The sequence below is a fragment of the Ambystoma mexicanum genome, chromosome 1q, assembly GCF_040938575.1.
Source record: "Ambystoma mexicanum isolate Mex_15411 chromosome 1q, UKY_AmexF1_1, whole genome shotgun sequence".
In the NCBI taxonomy this organism is placed as follows: Eukaryota; Metazoa; Chordata; class Amphibia; order Caudata; family Ambystomatidae; genus Ambystoma; species Ambystoma mexicanum.
In genome coordinates, this window is record NC_090922.1 from 60,416,115 (window position 1) to 60,440,033 (window position 23,919).

General features: G+C 50.6%; 1 protein-coding gene across 5 annotated transcripts in view; it reads right to left on the reverse strand.

Moving 5' to 3' along the window:
* The window catches only part of WWP2 (WW domain containing E3 ubiquitin protein ligase 2), a 1,426,252-nt gene that overhangs the window by 462,878 nt on the left and 939,455 nt on the right, over positions 1-23,919 (reverse strand). For all 5 annotated transcript variants that reach the window (XM_069635514.1, XM_069635513.1, XM_069635516.1 and 2 more), the window contains one exon: positions 23,405-23,597. In XM_069635514.1, coding sequence (XP_069491615.1) covers positions 23,405-23,597 — 193 coding nt within the window. The remainder of the gene's footprint in view (positions 1-23,404; positions 23,598-23,919) is intronic.

Sequence of the window (23,919 nt, forward strand, 5' to 3'; positions counted from 1 at the left end):
TAAGAACAAGGACCAAGTGCGTTTAGAAAAAGAAAGATCCACGTGTGCATCACCAGAACAAGAAAATCAATGCACAATTAGATGTTAGCTGTGATCCTTCGCCCTTGGGCTCTTCGCAAGGGTGTGCAAGTACTAGGCCATCTTGGGAGGGTGAGTCCTGGAGCAGTTAGGAATAAAGAAGCCTAGAAGCAAACGATATGTTTCTGTCACTTCCCTTTCTGCAGGGCTCCCAAGAAGAGATGCAAACATCTGGCATTTGCTATTTTCTCCGGTTCCACATTCCCGTGGGACATAGAGAATGCAACAAAGAAAGCGGTTGCTGTAGACTGAATGTTCACTCGGGTTTGTGGAGCCAGCAGCTCCTGGGGAACTAAATCTCGGGGTTTCATATGTATTGGCCAACCAGGTTTGGCACTGAGGGGATGTAGATTTCCACTCTCCATCTGCTCCCTTTGCCTTTTGTTTCCCCCGCATTCAGCGGTACTGACACATCTTGGCACTGGCAATACTGGCCAGTTGGCGTGGTACCCCTAGATTACTCGCCTCTCAGGGAAATATTACAGCCTTATCTGGTGAAAGAGCTGCCACTTCTACTACAATGCTGATGCAGTGGTACTACATAGTCGGTCAAAGCATGGTTGTAAGATGGAACTGAGATATGTTCAAGCACGCCCTCCGAGAGTAGCGACTCTTTCACCAGATCAGGCTGTAAAACTTCCCTCCTGATAAAACCGGAGAGAGTAATGTGGGGTTACCACGCCAACTGGCCAGTATTGCCTGCTATCCTGGGCTCCTCTTTTTCCATATTCTCTGGATCCTCTGGTGTGTGATTCAAATATCACTAGCTACAGCCCCTGAGATATACCCACCCCTTTGCCCCTCCTGCACCTAACCATGCGTCCATCAGAACGTCTATTTTCTACTCCTGCTACGCCCCACAGGCCATGGTGTGCAACACCCGTAGGTGTGGGGTGGTGGCGCAAAATAGCCCATTATCCGAGCATGCGTGTTACTATAAGACCACTATCGTGGTGCTGCGCGCAGGATAAGCGACTGTTAACATGTGTAGCCAGCAAGGGGTAGGGCGTGAGATGCGAGGCCTTCAAGCTTTGTAGCGTGGACTGATTTCACTATATGGTTCTTTCACTTGCACTTAATCTCAAGGACTGGTGCACTTTATTATGGATGTAAAGCACGGTGTAAGATAATAAGGCAGAATAGCTCGGGTGGATAACGCTTACATCTCGAAATATTGCATTATCGATTCTAGCCGAAACCCCACATATAGTACAGAAAACCTTCTGCATATCCAAAGCCATGGCTAGTTAAGATCTCTTTAAAAATGAAAACAGAGCTTAATAAAATAAAAACGTAGGTTTTAATAATGGACTGTAGGGGAGCAAACAACCTTACCAGATGCAGAAAACGTACTCCCGTAGCCTACATTTTTTCCAAAGACTTTAAAACGTATGCACAAAAGGCACCATGGTAAATCACAGTGAATAATCTGTGTTCCCTTCAGCGAGGCCTGCACAAAAAGAGACTGTTGGCGAATGAAGCTGGGGTTTCCAGACGCCTGGAAGCAGGAAGTGCTCGCTCCTGACAACAGTAAACCTCACACACATGCACGCCACAGATAGAGGCAGTGCGCCTGGGCCTGTACCACAGTCAGGCCCTGACCTCACCAAGCAAATATACAGCTTCCTTTACTGCAAAGCCCAGCACCGCCGGCTGTTAGATCACCACATACTAAGAAAACGGCACAGAGGGGGCATAGTTCAATAATAATAAAATCAAGTTTATATGCAGCGCCTTGTGGCCCATTCCAACCGATTCCAAGTGCTGTAATAAAAAGGGTGGGAGTAGGAGAGGTGAGTGGCAGTGAGTGTCTCTCAGTCTCTTCATTGGAAAATTCGAATCGGTTAATCTGAATATGGGCCTCATTACAAGTTTGACGGTAATTCCAATTGAATTACCACCAAACTCGTATACCATTACCATTACTGAAACTCAGTCCTAAAGATTTATTGCGGGATTACGAGTGGCAGTAATGATATATGATATGGCATTTATAACGCGCCTGTGCACAAGTGTTTCTAGGCACGACAAGACAAGGAGGGGGGAACAAAGGGAGGACAAAACGACGATCTTACTAGGCCTTGTGTAATTCAGATCGCACAAGTGCAGGGAAGAGGGAAGGGGCAAGTGCAGGTAACTCAATAAGTGCAGCCAGCCAATGGCTCATAAGTGCAAAGAGAAGAGACTGTAGGGTTGCAGGTACAGACCCTTAAGTGCTGGGGGAGCCCAGAGGCAGTGCAAGGGCAGCTGGACATGTAGGAGCCTGGGCCCGAGTTCAGAGGGTATCCAGGTGACCAGTGCGCAGAGCAGTCGTTACGTCAGCAGTGGAGAGGATGAGAGACAGCACAAGCGAAAAGGAAGGTCTTTAGATGCTTCTGGAACTAGAGGTGGTTCTGCTCAAGTTTGAGAGAGGCAGGGAGGCTATTCCGGAGGGAGGCCCCAGCTGAGGAGATAGATCTGCCCCTAACTCTCTGCTTGGAGAAGCGTATGACCCTCAGAGAGTTGGAGGTGGATGAGCAGAGAGCTCGAGAAGGAAGATGTTTAGGAAGAAAAAGTTGGAGGTAGCGTGGTCCCAGGCCGCAGAAAGCCTTGTGGGCGATGCAAAGGGTCTTGAACTTGATCCTTGAAGCCACAGGGAGCCAGTGAAGAGATTTCAGGGCTAGAGAGATACGATCCATGGGCTTGAGGCCAAGGACAAGTCTTGCAGTACTGTTCTGAATAAACTGTAAAGGTCGAAGGGTAGAGGCAGGTACATTTAGAAAGAGGCTGGTGCAGTAGTCCAGCCTAGAGAGGACCAGAGCTCTGGAGAAAGTGAGCTTCTGGGTGAAAGTGAGATAAGGAAGAATACCTCTGAGTAGGTGCAGCTGATAGTTTGACTTCTTAGAGATGTGAGGAGTGAAGGAGAGGGTGGAGTTGAAGATGACACCAAGGTTCTTAGCCTCACAGGAAGGAGCAGGAAGAGGGCCCAGAGTGGGCGGCAGAGGCGTTGCTGGGGGGTGTGGGCTAAGGGGGCTATAGCCCCTGATCTTTTGGTTGTAGCCCCGGATAGAATCTCAGGAGCTGGAACCAAAAGGCCTGCTAGCCCCCAGTCACGACAGTTCCGACATCAACATAGCCCCGGGTCTTTTCCAGACCTAGCAACACCCCTGGTGAGCGGCCAGAGAGAGAGAGAGGGGAAAGGAGGGAGCAGGTGTCCCAATGAGGAGGATATCAGTGTTACTGGCCTTAAGGCAGAGATCGTTGGCGGCACACCATTCCTGAATTGCGGCCAGACAGTCTGGTCTGAGAGAAGGAGAAGAGGTGGCTGAGGGGAGCCTGAAAGAGAGCTAGGTGTCATCCACATAACACTGAAAATTGGAACAGAAAGTAGTGATGCGGTGGGCAAGAGGTGCCAAGTAGTGGCTGAAAAGCCAGGGAGAGAGGTTAGACCTCTGGGGAACACCACAAGTAGAGAGAGGGGTAGAAGAGAGGAAAGACCCCCACTTGGACCTAAGAGGGTCGGTGAGAAAGGAGTCAAGCAGGCCAGGGTCTGATTGGTGATACCAAGGTTGTCACAGAGGCCATTGAGCAGGATGGCATGGTTGACTATATCAGAAATAGAGGATAGATTGAGGAGAGTGAGGACAGAAGGGAGATTAGAGTCAAGGTTGGAGAGCAGGTCTTCACGGGTGTTCAGGAGAGCAGTTTCCGTGCTTCTGGCCACTCTGAAGCCAGACTGATGATCGTGGAGACAACCATCAGTATGCAGATCAAGCTGGGGCATGGCCAGCATTTCCAGGAGTTTGACCAGGAAAGGAATAATGGAGATTGGGCAATAGTGAGCTGGAGAGGAAGGATTGGTTGAGGGTGCAAAGGGAAGTATTTGAGGGGGGAGGGGAAAGTTCCAGTGGCAAAGGAGTGATTACAGATATCGACCAAGGGTGGAGAAAGGGTGTCGATGTGGTCCTTGATGGTTCTGTATGAGCAGGGGAGAACCTGCGTTGACAAGAGTTTCATACATCATCAGGGGTGAACAGGACAAAGGAGGAGAGACGGCGTCAGACGGGCCAGGAGTGGTAGAGGAAGCGAGGGTGGACTGGATGTCCAGAGTTTTAGTGGTGAAACGAGAAGCAAATGCCGTGCAGAGGGTTCTTGGAGGGAATGGGAGAGGTAGAGGCTGCAGCAGGATTGGCCAGCTCCTTGCAGATTTTGAAAGGTTTGGCCGAGTTGTTAGATGCCGCAGCCTGTACCGCCTTTGGAGCAGGCATCAGGCCAGTTTGTCAGGGGGCGCGCCTGATGCCCTCCTCTTCCTCTCTGCCACCCTACACTTGCATTTAAGGGTGGAGAGGTCAGAATCGTACCAAGAGTTGTACTTGGATTTGGGCTTCAAGCAGATCCTCATGACAGGGGCAAGGACATCCAGACTGTTAGAGATAGAGAGATGAAGTTTAGAGAGGGCTGTGTCAGCATGTGAGTCAACTAAAGGGGCAGGAGGAGGAGAGAAAGTAGCGGCGAAAGCCTCAACTGACGCATGCTTCATGGGTCGGATGACCAAGAAGGTAGGTGGCAGTGCTGGAGTCGGCTTGGCCCGAGGGGTGGGAGGAAAGGAGGGATGGATCACTCCAAGAGAGGAGTGGTGAGATAGAGAGAGAGAGAGAGAGAGAGAGCGAGAGAGAGCGAGAGAGAGCGAGAGAGAGCGAGAGAGAGCGAGAGAGAGAGAGCGAGAGAGAGCGAGAGAGAGAGAGAGAGAGAGAGAGAGAGAATAGCAGATGTTAGCACACTCAGAGAGGAAGAGGGCGACCTGGCCAGGCAGTCTGTAGATAGTGGCCACAGTGAGAGAGAGGCCAGGAGAGATAGAGAGCCTGCAGACCAGGCATTCAAAGGAGGAGTAGTCCTGCATTGGAATGATAGAAGCAGGCATCCACTCTGGGAAAATCAAGGCTACACCCCCACCAGGGATGGTTGGTTCTGGGTTCGGAGAGGATCTTGTAGCCATCGGGAAGGAGTGTGTCAAAACTCGTGACAGAGCTGCCCGTGAACCAAGTCTCGTGAGACAGAGTACATCCAAATCAAGCTCTTCCAGGAGATCGTAGATGTCAGAGGAGTGTTTGTCAAATGAACGAGAGTTGAGAGTAACGATGTGGAGCAGGTTGCCACATTTGAAGGCCTTCCATGGAGGGGTACAGGCCAGAGGTACAAGTTTTGAAGGTGCCCGAGGATGGGCAGAGGAGGAAGGAAGAGAAGGCAGGGTAGTCAGAGAGGAAGGAGAGTGTGCCAGAGTGGTGGCGGAGGAGGGAGGAAACAGAGTGGCCGGAGAAGCAGCAGGAGGTGCCGAAGAGGTGGCTGAGGAAGGAGGTGGCAGAGGAGCCAGAGAGGGGTAAGAAGGGATAGCGGTAAAGCAGTGTTCCACACTTTTGTAGTCTATGGGTGTTCATGGGGACTTAGTTGGATTTACTGCAAAATGGTCATTCTGACACTGTCAATCCAGTGATTCTTTTGAGGTAAAGTGGTGAATTTAACCTACACTTCCCACTCCAATCTCATATTTCAGCAGTTTGGTAAAATTGGTGGTAATTCTGTTACCACTAAAAGGAGCGCGCACTGCACAGTCAAATCCATAATCGGTCTCAAGGTTTTGACGGTTATACTTCTATATGTCCACATTGTTTTCTGGGCGGTTAGCTCAGCAAGTTAATCTCTCGCCTTAGACAAGAGTCCAGACTGCACTTTGCAAGTTCGAGAGCCAACAAGAAAAAGTACATGCTTCCCCTTCCAAGGACGATCAACTGAGAACCATTAAACTAGGGACTATTAACACCCATTACTAAAAGCACTTACAAGAGGATAGAATCCGCCATAAAGCGCTATTTCAAAACACATTATTTTCACCATCAACGTCCTTTGATGTTTGGCATTTCAACAAACCTTTTTAATTAAGCACATACAGAAAGGCTGTTCGTGTGTACGTGTAATATGCATCTAGTGCGTCAATGATTTTAGCATGAGTTTAAGGGGTTTTTGCGAGCTGACGGTATCCCTCAAACAAAGAGTCCAGGAAAAAGTTAAACTATCGGCTCAGTCTCAAGTTTCTTCCTGGGATTTGTTACAACCCTCCCTGAAAACAAGCAGTAATGCCGGCCGTCACTACAATGGAACATTATGGATTCTGCCTGATTGTTACCAATGAAAAATGAAGGCGGAATCCATAGGAATTCAATCCTCTGCGCCCACATCAATATTACATGCGGGTGGAGATGCTGGCGTATTTTCAGGATGGAGCTGACATAAGGAGTGTGGTGTACTTCAGACGGTTACCCAGGTCAGTTCAGATGATGCCATTAAAATGGCATGGAACGGAAGCTCATTTTGTAAGTAGAGTACTCATGTCTGCCTATAAATTCCAGTCTGGCCAATTTAACAAGGCTAGGAGACGGGTTCACATGTTCATTGTGAACCCTTGCATCTGAGCCAGTTTAAGTCTATAATGTCCCATTTATTCAAGACCACTCCCTTTCTGGGACATTCTGCAAAGCCATCAGTTGCCCCTCGCCCATATAAGGAATAGGGCTATTCACCCCTGCCGTCCTCTTTATTCGCGCTCCAGGCCATCCTGACTTGTCCATCTTTTTCTGCAACCATTCAGTCTTTTGGGAGCAGAGAGTGTATCCCTGCCCGGCGTCTTGAACAGGGTTGAGGGTGGGTCTGAGATGCTCACTCCCTATCCTTTCCACCCCATGTCTGTTAACCGACTCGGATTCAGTACAGGTGCTGGGAGTGCCTTTCCCTACTAATATCTCACCCCCCGACCTCCTCACACCACCTGCCTGGTGCATGGCCAGTCACCCTATCACCCAAGCCCACAGCAATCGCCACTCGTTTCCCAATGCTTACACTCCAGCCACCTCTGCCAATCCCATCTCCATTGCCTATATATCTGCACAGATTGCACCCAGCTGGGCGTCTCAATGCATTCACTAGGTTGCAACACGTGTACCTGGCTGCTGCTTTGTACTGTATATTTATGCAACCTTGCCCCGGCCCCCCAACCCTGTGGCCCTCCGCCACAGATAACGTCTGCGATTGATTAGGCTTGCGACCCTCATCTTCTTTCCTCCCAAGCGTTCCTGACTATGGCAGGCATGCTTTAGCCGTGCTACATTCAGCTCACAGTATTACCTATTGGGTTTAATGTCAGCTTGCACATGTTGCCATATATCTGGGCCATCGGCCCAAAGTGAATTACGTGCTATACTGACTGTTGCTTCAGCACTTCTAAACCTAAGCCACACCCCAGGTAAGGGTGCAATCCAGCCACACTTACCCTATTGCACCTCGTGGAGCCCCCGTCCCCCCTTCACTAACACTACTCTGGTACATAAAGATATTCTAGCAATGTTATATGCTTAGTTAGCCAACCGCACCTCTCACCACCTTCCACTGTAGCAAAGCACCACAATGGTTATTTAACTTACGTGTTTGCAATTTGTTAGGCACCAGTTACGAGCCAAGTCACTTCGTAGTTCCTCCAAAGGAAAGGTAAGGGTACAGGAGATCTGATCGTTTACAAGTTTGGGAAGATATTCGGATCAGGCAAGTGCAAGTAGGGTGTCCAGTCAACTGGTCGACTGCAATTTGGTCGACTGCAATTTGGTCGACGCAATTTGGTCGAATGCCAAATGGTCGAATTTTTTTTTTTTTTATATATATATGTGTTTTGTGGGTTTTCGTGTGGGGAAAAAAAATAAAAAAGAAAAAAAAGGGGGTTGGGGGGGGAACCCCCAAAAAAAAAAAAAAATGGGTAAAAAAAAAAAAAAAAAAAAATTCGACCATTTGGCATTCGACCAAATGGTGTCGACCAAATTGTCTGTCGACCAAATGTTTTCGACCATTTGACTGGTAACCGTGCAGTAGTAGTGTTAAGGCAAATGCTACGCAGAGTACAATCCAGCAGAATCAGTGCATCAGTGTAAACAGGGGGGGGGGGGGCAGGGAGTCCAGTAGGTAAGAAAGTGGAAAGAGAAGTGTGTGATTAATAGACCAACGGTAGTGTTAGAAGAACCGGGAGTCGAATCCATCAGTGATTTAGTTCAGGCAACACAAAACTAGGGCAAGGGAGTTTTAAGAGAGCAAAGTCTTATTTTTTTTGCGGAAGCTGAGAGGATTCTCTTTTTATTGGAGGGCCATTGGAAGTTCGTTCGTGGGTAAATGCGCAGCAGCGTCTACGTTGTTTCTCGCAGTTTCTGTTTCCGGTGCGTTGCCACAAGAGTCTTGCCAGTACAGGAAATGAGAGGGATGTTGTGGGCAGTACCTTTTCACCTTCTGGGCAAGGTAATCAGGACCAGGGTCCCAGCAAGCTATGCACATGATGCATAGTACCGTGAACTCATTGGGGCCAGTGCAATGCAATCAGCACGGAAGTGCTGTAGTCACATGGTTTTAGGCCGAGGACGAGGCTGGAAGCTATAGTTCCAATTGTTTGGAGTTGCTATATTAGGCTTCTTTTTGGTAGACCCAACTAAAGGTCTACCCGCATCCTAAGCAAACAGCTGTGGTGAATGGTATAAATTCCAGTAACTTAACATTTACTTTTACCTAATAAAACGTGTACTAAAAAGCCCTAAAAGAATCAGCGGCGGGAAGAGGCTGTTTGTGTATTTCTAATGGGACTCCAATGTGAGGCACCATGGGGTGGCTTTGGGCAAGGCTGGGAATCCAGCTACCGGATACACTGAGACACTGGAGCACGATTTCAGAGGCATCACATTTGAGCAGTGGATCGCTGGGGGAGTACGCTTTAAATGTTGGTCCTTTTCAAGGGCTCATGTCTGGATGCTAGTTCTTGGGAAACGCTCCCCTTTTTATCTGATCGTACATACTCAGAAGTACTGGACTCAAGACGAGAAGCAAGCCGTTGGGATGTCCCTCGCCATGACACTTACCAAATCCATCCAGTGAAAGAAATCCAGCCGGGATCTTGTCTATGTCTGGCGTATTATTACCATTACCATGCTGTTTAACGCCTTGAGAAAGGCAGGACTAATACTCGCACAGCGTCCTTCCTCTCACTGTCGGACACAATCTTACCTGTCTGGCTTCCAGCCTCTTAATGGTCAGCAACAGCTGCCATGCAAGCGGTGAACAATTGAATTCAGGTTCCTACTGGCTGGTGTTGGTGTCTGCACGCACATGCTGTTTGATCTCGTGACAGCCTTTCACATGGATGACCATCTGGTGTACTTAACAGGCGCTCCCCTGCAAGTATATTGGTCCACATGTCTAGAGTGGGTTTCATGACTTTCATGCTCCAGGCTGACCAGCACCCGTGTGCGGTGGGACAAGCCGTAGGTCATGTTCTCTCATGTTATTCAAAACTCGATGGAGTCGTGGGGGATGTGTCTGAGGGATCCGGCATTAGTACACCCAAAGGTGTCATGAGTGGATGAGAGTCACTGCCTGTGGGACTGCCGTGTGCCATATAAAAATGCCCCAGCACTTAAATTAAATACTATCAACGCGTTTATGTCACATATTTGCCAATCTTATTTCTTTCCATTCAACTATTGCTTTCCTTAATGTCTTATTTACTCCAGTCTCGCAAAGATGATGCATCACTTATTTCAATGTCACATTCTTCCCCTGCTTTCTAGCTGGGCAGTGTAGATTGCCGGCACAGTACCCTGCCATGTCATATTTGGCAGAGAAGTCACAGCTTGCCGGAGGATCAAGAGTAACAAGGAAAAATCCTCTGAGGAGGATGGATTTCCCGAGAGCCACACACATTGCTTAACGTAGCGTTTTCTGATGCCGTCTCATGCACGGGGAAGGCTCTTCTGGGTATAGCCTTTCATCTATGAGGTTACGTGGGATTTACAGCACGCTTCATTGACACTGGTGCGGCCTTGAATCACAAAAGTGGCCTTGGTTTATTACCAATGCACTGAAAAACAATGCATTCAATAACAGCCACTATACTAACGGCAGCTAGACCAGCACTAATGGAAGGATAAAGTAATGATTGGTTGAGGTGCAATGTATTATAGCAACAGAGGCACATTCAGTTGCACTTTCGTTTAGGCTGGTAGTCTCTGGATTAGTTTAGTTCCTGAAATTTAATTTTTATTGAACTGGTTTTTTATAACGCGCCTAATGCCGTACCTGAGTTTGGTTTCCAAGTGCGGATCCGGGATTCCAACGTCTGTTGCTCTGCGTTGCCTTGCTTCCAAGAGCATGCCGCCCCAGTGCTATTTTCTGTTCAATTTGCATTGCCCATTCTCTTTATGATTTCTATTCTCATTTTCTTTAACTCATTGGTCTATTGTGTTATATTGCATTTTTTTAGATTGGGGTTTGTTACGCCGGGCTTGTCTCTTTAAGAGACATGGACTGTGTCACGTGGTCCGGACACGTGACGCGTGACGCTGGGGGGAGGGAGTGCCTACGGGAGTTCGAAGTTGTATGCTGAATAAAGAAGACGTGTTCCAAAACCCTCGGTGTGTGTCACGCCCTCTCACGCAACCCATCTCTCACTTCCCCCTTCACACCTGTCTCCATCATCAGGTGCTTCTCGCCGTCGTATTTCCCATTCACACCAGCGGGGGAAACACGGCAGGCGGAATACCATGTTGGGCGGACCTGCCTCTTTTCGCCTTTTTCCGCGTTGGCGGTTGCCATGGCGCCTCCTGCACAGCCGACGTCTCCAGGATACCAGGAAGTACCGACAGCCCCAATCGCTGGCCGCGTTGCGCTCCACGTGACGTGCGCGAGCAGTCACATGATACGTCACGTGATACCGCTCGCCTCTTCAAAAGAAGCCGGTAAACAAGACTCTTTGCTTCACAGCTACTTCTACGGAGGACTGCCAGGCGTTACCTTTGCTTCTTGTTTTCTCTCCTTGCTTCGACCTCGGAACGCTTCTTGGAACTGCTCTTGGATTACCCTTGGACTCTGGCGTGCTCTCGGATTTCCCGGACATCTGACACCTATTTGTACTCTGGACTTGCTTTTGGATTGCCCCTCCTGTTTTGCAACCCTCGGATTGCTTCACGCTTTGCCACGGATCCAGTCTTGCTCCACCAGGTGCTTTCAGGAGTGTCAACTACATCATTCCAGCCTGCTGTGGGTTCCCCTGCATAGGTTCCTTACCTACACTCCACCCTTTTAGGTAAGCTGGTGTCACTGCATCTTGTTTACTCCTTCTGTCCATCGCCAATTGCCTTTTTGAGTGTTTTCCTTGATTATAACCCTTTGCCTTACAGTACTCAGGGGTCCTTCCGGCGTTCCCGATACCAGGCTGACGACGACACTCCCACCTGTGGCCTCAAAGATTGCTTGGGCAGTAATTTACTTTCTGCTCGAGCGGTACTTGGGGACGGAGGCATTACATAACTGCATGACCATCAAGTCGGACCCATCAAGTTAGAACAGACTGTGAAGCCTTATGGTCGTCCAGTTATGGATGTTTCAGCCGGGGACCCTGTGACCGCTTTAATGCAAGCAGTGACATCGCTTAGGACAGATATGGCAGCTGCTACCACTGCCCTCCGCACTGACCTGGCCTCTGCCACCACTGCACTGAACCACCGTCTTGACGCCATGCAAAGCACACAACATCCCTTACCTGTTGACGCCGAGTTCGGCGATGCTGCCCCATCCCAAAACTCGATTCCCGTCACACCACCCACTCTGCCAGCCCCGCCTGTGGTGGTTCAGACCCCATTTCCTCTAGCAGCCCCTGAGAGGTATCAGGGGGATCCCTTGAAATATCGCACCTTCATAAATCAGTGCAAACTGCATTTCTTATGCCGACCCCAGGCCTTCTCTGATCCTGTCTCTAAGGCGGCTTTTCTTTTATCCCATTTGTCGGGTGTGGCAGCCACATGGGCTAATCCATTGTTGGAGGGCAACCATCCTGCTCTGTATGATTTCGAGTTATTGACCCAAGAAATGGCCAAGGTTATTGACACTAGATATAAAGCCCAATCCAGAGACATGGAACTCTTAGATCTTACTCAAGGCCGATCCACTCTCATTGAATATATCACCAAGTTCAACCAACTCGCTACTGAGACTTCATGGCCAGAGAACAAGAAAGCAGTGGTCTATTATAGGGGATTGTGTGGTTCCATGAAGGATGCTTTATCTGTGGTGCCTTCTCTTCCCTCACTCTATATCGATCTAGTCGATTTGACCTTGCAAATTGACGCCAGGCGGGCAGAACGAAAGGGGGTAGCAGGGTTATCCCAGACCACGCCTTCAACCTCATCCGGCACCCTACCTGAACCCATGCAGATCGGTGGGGTACGCAGTCCTATTACTCATGCCGAACGAGAGCGCAGAAGGGCGGACAACGCTTGCTTCTACTGCGGTCTCAACGGACACTTTGTAAAGGAGTGTCCCCGCCGGCCAAGGAACAAAGCTCTGGGTTTTCCGAAGACTCGCCCTTGAGATCAGGGGTTGGGGCGAGTCCTATACAAAATACCTCTGATCCAGCTTTTGGTCCCGTCCGACCTGTGGTGGTACAAGCTACCTTAAACCCAGCCGCAGGGGTCTCCCATGCAGTACAAATAGTGATCGACTCTGGAGCTACAGGCTGCTTTATAGATATAGCTCTAGCCAGTTCGCTAAACTTACCTCTGATAAAAAAAGAAACACCCCGAACCGGTTCATGCAGTAGACGGGACGTCCCTAGCCTCTGGACCAATCTTACAACAGACAGCCCCTATGGAATTAGTCATACAGGAAGTCCATAGAGAGACCATGTCATTTGATCTCATAGCCACGCCTCAGTTTGGTGTTATCCTGGGCATTCCTTGGCTAAAGAGACACAATCCTCTGATAAACTGGGGCACGGGTCAGGTCTCCTTTGAATCAGAAACGTGCCAATATTACTGTCTGCTCGAGACACCTCGGGTTTCTAGTCCCGCAGACATTCTCGGGGTAGTCGCTTCTTTAACCATAGAAGATGGATCCGACGCCCAGGACACTCACATGATAGGGGCGGTCACGTACAACATACCTCCTGAGTATTCTGAATTTCGAGCTGTGTTTGACAAAGGCTCTGCGGAAGGTCTTCCTCCGCATCGATCCTACGACTGCCCCATTGATTTAGTCCCGGACGCCCCCATCCCAAAGGGGCGGATCTACTCCCTAACCCAGACAGAAGAGCGAGTCCTGCAAGAATACATACAGCAGGCCCTGCGTCTGGGTCACATTCGCCCATCAACATCCCCAGCTGCAAGTCCTATCTTCTTTGTGCCAAAGAAGGAAGGGGATCTCCGTCCTTGCATTGATTACAGGCGTTTGAACGCCATCACGGTAAAAATCCGCTATCCTATACCTCTCATTACCCCATTGTTAGACAAACTCACTCATGCCACAATCTACACTAAACTGGATCTGCAGGGAGCATACAATCTCATACGCATGCGGGAGGGAGATGAATGGAAGACGGCCTTCTGCTCACGTCAAGGGTTGTTTGAGTATACAGTTATGCCGTTTGGCCTCTGTAATGCTCCTGCTACGTTTCAGCGCTTCATGGATGACATATTTTGCGATATCCTGAACGCTTACGTGGTAGTGTACTTGGATGACATATTGGTTTTCTCTTCCTCCCTCGACGAACACATCACGCATGTCAAGGAAGTGTTATTGCGTCTTCAAACCAACACACTATTTGCTAAACCCGAGAAGTGCATTTTCCACACCAGTCAGGTTGAGTTCTTGGGGTTCCATATCTCTCCTGGGGGTCTCTCTATGAATCAGTCCAAAGTCCGGGCAATTAACGAATGGCCAATTCTGACCACGCTCAAGCAACTGCAATCATTTTTAGGTTTCGCCAACTTTTACCGACGATTCATAGCTGGGTTCTCCTCTATTGTAGCACCACTCACTGCGCTCACTAGCCCTTCAGTCCCCTATGTCTGGTCCGTGAGACAACAAAACGCCTTTGACTCCCTGAAAACTATGTTCACCACTGCTCCAGTGTTACAACACCCTGACCCTGAACTCCCGTTTGTCCTCGAGGCAGACGCATCCTCTTATGCACTAGGAGCTGTACTGTCCCAACCATGTCCTGCCACTGGTCGTTTGCATCCGGTTGCATTTCACTCTCGTAAGTTCACGGCAAGCGAATTGCACTACACAGTCACAGAAAAAGAACTATTGGCTATTAAGGACGCCCTACAGACCTGGAGACACCACCTCCTGGGCGCAAAACACCAGACGGTGGTGTTCTCCGATCATAAGAATCTCCAAGACCTTGCCTCCCTGAAATGTACAAACAGCCGACAAGTATGTTGGCATCTCTTCTTTGCCGCGTTCGACTTCGTGGTCAAACATAGACCTGGTGTCGGGCATGGGAAAGCAGACGCTCTGTCTCGTTCCCCTGGGGGGGAGGTTCTCCCATCCTTCCCTGAAACCTTGTTGAGTGAGACTCATGTAGTTTGTGTCTGCACACCATCACCTTCATTACAGTCCACCATACGACAGTGGGTCTCCCGCTATCCACAGTCACTAACAGAATGGGATCCGGTCATGCAGGATGGGCTGCCCTTTGTACACGGGAAGCTCTTCCTTCCCACAAGTGAAACCAGGAACCTGGCGTTGGAGTGGTCTCATGATGCTGCCATTAATGGTCACCCCGGGCAGCATCGTACTTTGGAATTACTCAAACGCTGGTGTTGGTGGCCGACTATGAAACGCGACATACAAAATTACGTCAATACCTGCTCAGTCTGTGCCCAGGGCAAGTCACGCAGGGGCCGACCTTTGGGTCTTCTTCTTCCTCTCCCGGTTCCTCCACGTCCCTGGCATACGGTCTCAATGGACCTGATTACCGACCTGCCACGTACACAGGGTTTCGATACTATTTGGGTCGTTGTCGACTCCTATACCAAACTGGCCCATTTCGTACCATGCAAGGGGGTACCCTCAGCCCCTGTCTTAGCCAAGCTTTTCTTTAAGTCTGTCTTCTGTCTCTTTGGCCTGCCCCATGTTATGGTGTCCGATCGAGGTACACAGTTCACCTCCCGATTCTGGCGGGCCCTCACCTCTCTGTTGGGTATTGATGCTCATTATTCCTCTGCTTACCATCCAGAGAGCAACGGGCAAACCGAGAGGGTCAATCAGTCATTGGAGCAGTATCTACGCTGCCTAACGTTACAGTATCAGGACACTTGGCTTAACCTCTTGCATCTCGCCGAGTTTGCTTATAACAATACACTGCACTCTGCTACTGGGTTCTCTCCATTCTTCGCCCTCTATGGCCAACATCCCCGTACTCTTCCCATTCCGGACTTCTCCTCTTCTGATACCCCCGCCGCTTCAGCCTGCGCTCGGGATTTGGTCTCGGTCCATGCCCAAACATTGGTCCACCTGCGTGAGGCCCAATCCTCCATGAAAACCGCTGCTGACAGGAGGAGGGCGGTTGCGCCTGCATACAAGGTGGGGGACCGGGTTTGGCTCTCTACCCGCCATTTACACATCCCTGGCTGTCGCAAACTTCTCCCTCGGTTTGTGGGTCCGTATGAGGTGGTCAAAGTCCTGAATCCGGTGGCTATGCGCCTGGCGGTGGCCCCCCGCCTGGCGGATCCATCCGGTTTTTCACGTCTCCCTTCTTAAACCGTGCCCTGGTCCTACCCGATTGGCTGCCCCTCCTGCCCCGGTCTCTGTCTTGTCCCCCGATGTATTTGAGGTGCGGGCTATTCTGGGTTCCCGTATTCACAGGGGCGGATTACAGTATCTCGTGGACTGAAGGGGGTACGGCCCTGAGGACCGCTCCTGGGTTGCTTCCCGGGATGTTCACGCTCCTCGCCTGGTGGCCCGGTTTCACCGGGAGCATCCTTCCAGCCCACACGGTCGTGGGCCTTTGAGGGGGGGGCTCTGTCACGCCCTCTCACGCAACCCATCTCTCACTTCCCCCTTCACACCTGTCTCCCTCATCAGGTGCTTCTCGCCGTCGTATTTCCCATTCACACCAGCGGGGGAAACACGGCAGGCGGAATACCATGTTGGGCGGACCTGCCTCTTTTCGCCTTTTTCCGCGTTGGCGGTTGCCATGGCGCCTCCTGCACAGCCGACGACTCCAGGATACCAGGACGTACCGACAGCCCCAATCGCTGGCCGCGTTGCGCTCCACGCGACGTGCGCGAGCAGTCACGTGATACGTCACGTGATACCGCTCGCCTCTTCAAAAGAAGCCGGTAAACAAGACTCTTTGCTTCACAGCTACTTCTACGGAGGACTGCCAGGCGTTACCTTTGCTTCTTGTTTTCTCTCCTTGCTTCGACCTCGGAACGCTTCTTGGAACTGCTCTTGGATTACCCTTGGACTCTGGCGTGCTCTCGGATTTCCCGGACATCTGACACCTATTTGTACTCTGGACTTGCTTTTGGATTGCCCCTCCTGTTTTGCAACCCTTGGATTGCTTCACGCTTTGCCACGGATCCAGTCTTGCTCCACCAGGTGCTTTCAGGAGTGTCAACTACATCATTCCAGCCTGCTGTGGGTTCCCCTGCATAGGTTCCTTACCTACACTCCACCCCTTTTAGGTAAGCTGGTGTCACTGCATCTTGTTTACTCCTTCTGTCCATCGCCAATTGCCTTTTTGAGTGTTTTCCTTGATTATAACCCTTTGCCTTACAGTACTCAGGGGTCCTTCCGGCGTTCCCGATACCAGGCTGACGACGACACTCCCACCTGTGGCCTCAAAGATTGCTTGGGCAGTAATTTACTTTCTGCTCGAGCTGTACTTGGGGACGGAGGCATTACATAACTGCACGACCATCAAGTCGGACCCATCAAGTTAGAACAGTGTGCCTGTCCTTATTGCGAGGGCCCATCCGGGTCTAACAACTGGCGACGAGGTGTCTCCCCAGGCTGCTGAGTCCTCCTCCTCGCCTCCGGCGCCCATCCAGCTCCGCAGCGCACGTCGGGCACCGTCAGCCCGCGAGCGCTCGCCTCCTCCTCCACACCTGCTGCCTCACGCCGATCCCGGCCCTGCCAGCAACACGCTCCTCCGCGGTTCCCACGACATGCAGGAAGGATGCGTGTATAATCCCGAGGATTCCTCCTCCTACGAAAGAGAAGAAAAAAAAAATTACAAACGAAATCTCCACGTGTGCTCCAGCAGCAAGCCTGATCCCAGGCACCTTTCAGCACGCCTGCCCAGGCCCAGCTCAGCAGCAGGCCAAAACCCAGGCATCCATCAGCAAGCCTGCTCCCAGGCCCTGATCCCAGCAGCAGGCCTGATCCTAAAACGACTCAGCAGCAGGCCTAGACCCAGGCACCCATCAGCAAGCCTGATCCCAGGCCCGGATCCCGGCAGCAGGCCTGAACCCAAGCACTCGCCAGCATGCCTGACCCCGGGCCCAGCCACTCACAGCAAGACATTGATTTCAGGGTGCATGACCATCCGCCAGCCACACCATCCAGGCTCCGGAGACTGCCAGCCGGACCCCGGTGAAAGGTGGGTGACACCCTGCGCTGCCTGCCAGCCCACAGTGCCTGCCACTAAGGCAACGGTCCCCCAGAGACAGACGCCCGCAGGTGAACCGCACCGCTCACCGTCACAATGAGCGTGCCCCAAGATCAGCAGGCCCTGGCCCCCCCCCCGCCCCAGCGGGGAGCACAGCAACCAAGGCATCGCGCATGCCCCCCCTTCTCCATGATGCCGCAGGCAGACAAAGGCCCAAGGTGGGTCGAGTGGTTGGAAGACTTCAACACCTTTATTGACGCCGCGGGAGAAGAGAAATCCCCAAGACTACGCAGCATGTTTCTGAACCTCGCGGGGAACGACATTAAAATACTATTGAAAACCATTCCATCAGCAGAACAAGCTGACTTCCCAGCCCTTATCGCAGCTCTGAACAGACGGTTGGTGATTGAACCCAACAGGGACTACGAAAGATACATTTTCAATCAGTGCACACAGAGGGCAGACGAAACGGTCGACGAGTTCATCACCCGCCTACGAATAAAAGGCGCAAACTGCCAGTTCCACGCTTTCTCCCTAGATGAGGCCATAAGGTTGAGAGTGATTGAAGGGTGTGTATCCCAAACACTAAAGAAGCAACTTTTAAAACAACCCGTCACGATTGATGAAGTTAGCCAGATGGCAAGGATTCTGGAGAGAGTCGAAAAACAAGTGACGCAGATAACTGGCACCGCCTCCTCCAAACATGATAAAAACGAGACGATCGCAGCAATGCAGACCAATAATGCCAGAACAACAGAGAGGGGACCCAATCTCAACTACTCAACGAATTCAAGAACACAACGCCAGTGTTACCGCTGTGGAATGCTGTATCCCCATGCAGGGACATGCCCCGCATTGTCCCAGAAATGCGGCAACTGCGGGAGAGAGGGACATTTCCAATCGGTCTGCAGAGAGGGCAAACCGTTCCCGACCCAAAGACCACCAGTCGCCCCGCAGTTCAAAATACCCTACAGGAATCCACAAGGCCAAAGCTACCCATCGCGCCCTTTTCAACAAAACCCGAGAAGGTAGGTCAGATTAGTTGAAGACGTCTACCCATCGGAAGAACCCCAAGGCAACGAAGAATATGAACAAATATCCCGCAGAAGAGATGAATACGACGGGCCCCCAGCTTCCATCTCTCACTACGAGGCAGACCAACAGCACCTCGAAGAGGAAGGTTATCAATATGATCACTATCGGCAAGATGAGTACGTCAACCTCATCATGGACGAAGGACAAGCACGTGAAGCACCCAAGATACCAATGGAAATAGGAGGCCACCAATTCTGTTTCCTGGTTGACTCAGGAGCTACGGTCAACATAATGGGTGAAAAGGAGTTCCACCAAATTCCCAAGAAACCGGCCTTAGTGCCGTCTGAATCCAAATATACCAATGGGGCGCCGACACTCCACTACAATCAATTGGCTTCTTCGCCCGTCACCTCATCCACGGCAACCGTGCCATAACGACAAGCATACACGTAATTCGCAGTCCAACGAAAGGAAGGTGCCTCCTCAGCTACAGGACGGCCTCCTCCCTGGGACTCATAGACATACACGTCCGAGACGGTGACAAGATCTATTCATCAGAACCAACCCAAGTAGCGAAAGAGAGCGTGTCAAACGTCCAAGCGGAACCCAGGGAGATGGACATGATGTCAAAAGACACCATCGTGGAAGAATTCCCCCTCATCTGCAAAGGCCTAGGAAAATTGAAAGGACCCTCAGTTAAACTACATATTGACCCCACAGTTCGCCCTGTCCCCCAGCACCCGAGGAGAGTTGGGTTCCATCTCCAAGCTGCAGTGTCAGCTGAACTCGGACAACTCCTAGAAAATGACATAATCGAACCAGCGATGGGTCCGACCCCGTGGGTCTCCCCACTAGTCATCGTGCCAAAAGAGGGGGGACAGCTCAGATTCTGCGTTGACATGCGTGTCGCCAACACCGCGATCCAGCGTGAGCGACACCCCGGCCCCCGAATCGAGGACATGATCGTTCAGATAAACAAGTCCACTCTCTTCTCAAAACTGGACCTTAATCAGGGTTACCACCAGTTGGTACTCCATCCAGAATCCAGAGGCATAACCACGTTCGCCACGCATGATGGACTATTCCGTTATAAGCGTCTCAACTTTGGCATTTCGTCGGCCGCAGAGATTTTTCATGAAACCATCAGACAAATCATTCGCCCAATCAGAGGGGCACTTAACTACAGCGACGACATCCTAGTATTCGGGAAGTCGAAGGAAGAACACGATGTAGCTCTCCGCGCCACCTGCAAAGCCATTCAAGACACTGGTCTCACCCTCAATGTCGACAAGTGTCGATTCAGCAAGACCAAGCTGAAGTTCTTTGGCCACATATTCTCCCCGGATGGAATGACACCAGATCCCGACAAAGTGGCGACAATCTTTAGCCTACAAGAACCAAGGCAAATAGCAGACGTGCGATCGTTCCTGGGGATGGCAGGATACTGCGCGAGATACATACCACAGTATGCCACAATCACGGAACCGCTCAGGAAACTCCTTCAGAAAGACATGCTTTTCGCCTGGACGGCAGAATGCCAAGATGCATTCGACTCCATCAAGCAATATCTAGCGGAAGCCAGAAAACTTGCCTACTTTGACCCCAGCTGACACACTGAAATCGTGGTCGATGCAAGTCCAGTCGGGCTGGGTGCCATCCTTGCCCAAACAAATGGAACAGACACCCACCCGAGACATGTGGTGGCCTATGCCAGCAGAGCTCTCTCAAAACTTGAGTCCGCGTACTCGCAGGCGGAAAAAGAAAGTTTAGCAGCAGTCTGGGCATGTGAGCACTTTCACAATTTTGTCATAGGAAAAAAATTTACCCTAATAACGGACCACCAAGCCCTGCTCTCACTGTTCGGCAACCCACGAACCAAGATGCCGCCAAGAATTGAACGTTGGGGCATCCGCCTGCAAGAATATGACTATCAGATAATACACCGTCCGGGGGGGGGACACAACCCAGCGGACTACCTGTCGAGACACCCCACAGGAGAAGCCACGCTGCGAAAGGGAGATGTAGAGTACATCAGTTACGTCACCACGAACGCACTCCCTCCTGCAATATCACTGGAGACTGTCGCAGAGGCGTCAGCTGCAGATCCGTCCATAGCACTGGTTATCAACCTCACAGAACACAACAGATGGAAGACATACAGGAAGTTTCTGACGGAACATCCAGACGCAAATCGAGATGAACTGGAAAGGTTGGCAAAAGTTCATACGGAGCTGGCCGTCAAGGACAAGTCCATACTCCTCCGAGGGTGCAGAATAATAATCCCAGCAGCCCTGCGGTCAGACATTATGAAGACGGCCCATGAAGGCCATCGCGGGGCGGACAACACCAAATGGCAACTTCGATGCCACGTATGGTTCCCATTCCTTGATGCGCTAGTAGACAGTTGGGTACGAAACTGTATGGCATGTCAATGCACAGCCAGGGCCGAAGCCCCCGCACCGCTACAGTCACTTCAGATCCCTGATCACCCGTGGGAAAGAGTGGCAATAGATTTTTATGGGCCCCTCGAGTCTGGGGAGTACCTGCTCTTGTTCATTGACGAGCACTCTCGCTTCCCAATCGTGAAGAAGTCGCCGTCAACAGCCTTCGCCCACATAGCAGCTGTATTTGACGAAGTTGTGAGTGAGTGGGGCATACCAGAAGTCATCAAGTCGGACAACAGCCCGCCGTTTTGTGGCCACGACTTCGCAACCTTCGCCAAGCATCTGGGATTCAAACACCAGAAAATAACGCCAAGGTGGCCACAAGCCAACGGGATGGCAGAGAGGTTCATGTCGTCTATCAAGAAGACCCTACAAAGAGCCAGACTAGAAAATGTTGACCCTCACCAGGCCCTGTGCAGGATGCTTCGGGACTATCGAAACACGCCACATGAGGCAACGAACAGGACACCGGCTGAGATGATGGTGAAATACCAAGTTCGCACTCGTATCATAAGACATCCCATCAACAAACCGGAAGTAGATCCGGAAGTCCTAGCGAGAGATGCGGAACGGAAGGAACGGGCCCGCATCCAAACAGATGAGAAAAGAGGTGCTCGCCCAAAAGAGATCCAGGTTGGAGACGAAGTACTGGTCCAACAGACGATGGTCAAAAAGACTGACCCAAGGTTCTCCCCACAGCCGCTCCTCGTGACGGCCACAAAAGGAACCATGGTGACAGCTGAAAATGAAGAGCGGGAAATAACCCGGAATTGCTCGCAGTTCAAGCTCACCACCGTCCAGGGCCAGCAGGAGCGAGATCCCCCCAGATCTGGAACCGATGCCGGTGGACCCGAGAGACTCACTGTGGTCGCCACCGAGATTTTTACCTCGCCCAGGAATGAAGAGAGAGCAAGAGCCAGAAGATGATTCGGGAGAAGCCACTAATGGTCGACCACTTCGTGTCGTGAAGAAACCGTTGCGCCTAGTTGAAGAATGTTAATGTTGTTGTTGCAAGGACATTTGTCCGGGGGTGATGTTACGCCGGGCTTGTCTCTTTAAGAGACATGGACTGTGTCACGTGGTCCGGACACGTGACGCGTGACGCTGGGGGGAGGGAGTGCCTACGTGAGTTCGAAGTTGTATGCTGAATAAAGAAGACGTGTTCCAAAACCCTCGGTGTGCCTGTCCTTATTGCGAGGGCCCATCCGGGTCTAACAGGGTTTATTTCTATAGTTATTTTATATGATCAGTTACTCTTGCAGCTCTCGGCTATCCTTCGGGGTTATGTGCTTCTCACTGGTGGACCCTCTGCTCTGGCACTGCCAGAAGGCATAGCAGCCAGACATGGAATGATCTACGCCCTTCATTCAGCCTGACTATTCACTGCATGTAAGAGCCTTCTTTGGGATTGTCACTAGGGCTTCCCGATTCTAGACTTACTGACAGTTACCCTTCTAGGGCTCCCTACTTGGTCACATACAGTGGCGCTGTGGCATGGATAGGACATTCTATTATCACGTAGCATCTGCTGATGAGCTCAAGATTTTAGATCGTCTGATATGTGTACACTTTAGACCACTGATGTGATAATCATATTAAAATCCCCAGACAGGGTTCCAGTTGTACATCCTTTAAACTCGTCTCTTTCTAGATAGCCCGAGTTGTTCATTATTTTAGAGCGGACACGGCCTTTTTTTTTACAACGGTATCGCATTAGACCTCACAACGTGGTAATTGTATCACGTGCTCTGGCTTGCCCCTAGTGTTTGTGTGTTGTTGTAACGTGTTTTCCCAGGTATGGTCATGAAGTTGGATACTTAGACATGTGACGTTTCGTCTTTCTTTCAAAATGAACACAACAAACGTTGATAACTCCTATTTGTTTTAAGAAAATGTTCTGGCATTAACAGTTTTAAAAACAGACATTTTAGAGTTCAACACTGGACTTGTAAAGGACGGCCAGAGTATGCTTCTGATAAATTGTTGGGAAAGCAGATTCAAAATTATGCTTTTCAAATACTTCAAAAGCCAAGGTTTTCTTGCAAAACTAAATGCTGCCAGTGTTTCAGGAGAAAGTTAGCATTCATGACGCCCTTGTTTCTTTAAAAGCTGTGGATAATGAAGCATTCATCACACCCCAGACTATAAAAATTCCTGGTAACCTCTGTGTACAAAAAGCTCCCATGCACCACCCGCCACTCCCCCCAACTGAGCCTCGCCTGCCTCCCCCCTCCCCGCACAGCCCATTTGACTCTTTCCTGATGGCAGGCCTCCGGCTCCCCAGAGTGGCCCGGGCACTTTAGGATAAATAAGCACCTTGTTCCTGCTCTGCTGAATGGGCCTTAAGTTTTCGGCCAGGTTGGAAACGTAACCAGGGCTATTCTTAACCGCTTACCCAGGAGGAAGGGCACCCAAGGCGTGCGTCTCTGTGGCATGTGACTGGACAGCGGGTGTGGCGGCTGGGTCTATCCCTGGGGCGGCCATGCTGGATGAAGGAGAAGCATCTGTGCTCGGCGTAGGTGCTGCCGGCAGTGACGCAGTTGAAGTTGCTTCTTCGCCGTCAACAGGTGGGGCAGAGAGTCTCTTCACTGTAAATAGGAACATAATAATTGTCAGAGCAGAGAAATTCCACATGCCTCAGTACAGCCATTCAAGAAGTGATGGGGCGTATCTGCACAGTCTCCCAGAACCAACAAGAGTTGCTAGATGCCCCTGAAAAGAAAGTTCTCGACTTCGTGGAATGTGCACAATAGGGAATAATGCCAGTCTGATGGAAATTGAGGTGTCCATTGAGAGTATCACTAGTACAGAGAGAGGGGTACACTCTAAGAATGGATCCAGAAGAACCCTCTACATGTGTCTACTTTATAAAAAATGCATGCAGAACAGTACATGAGTTAACACATTACA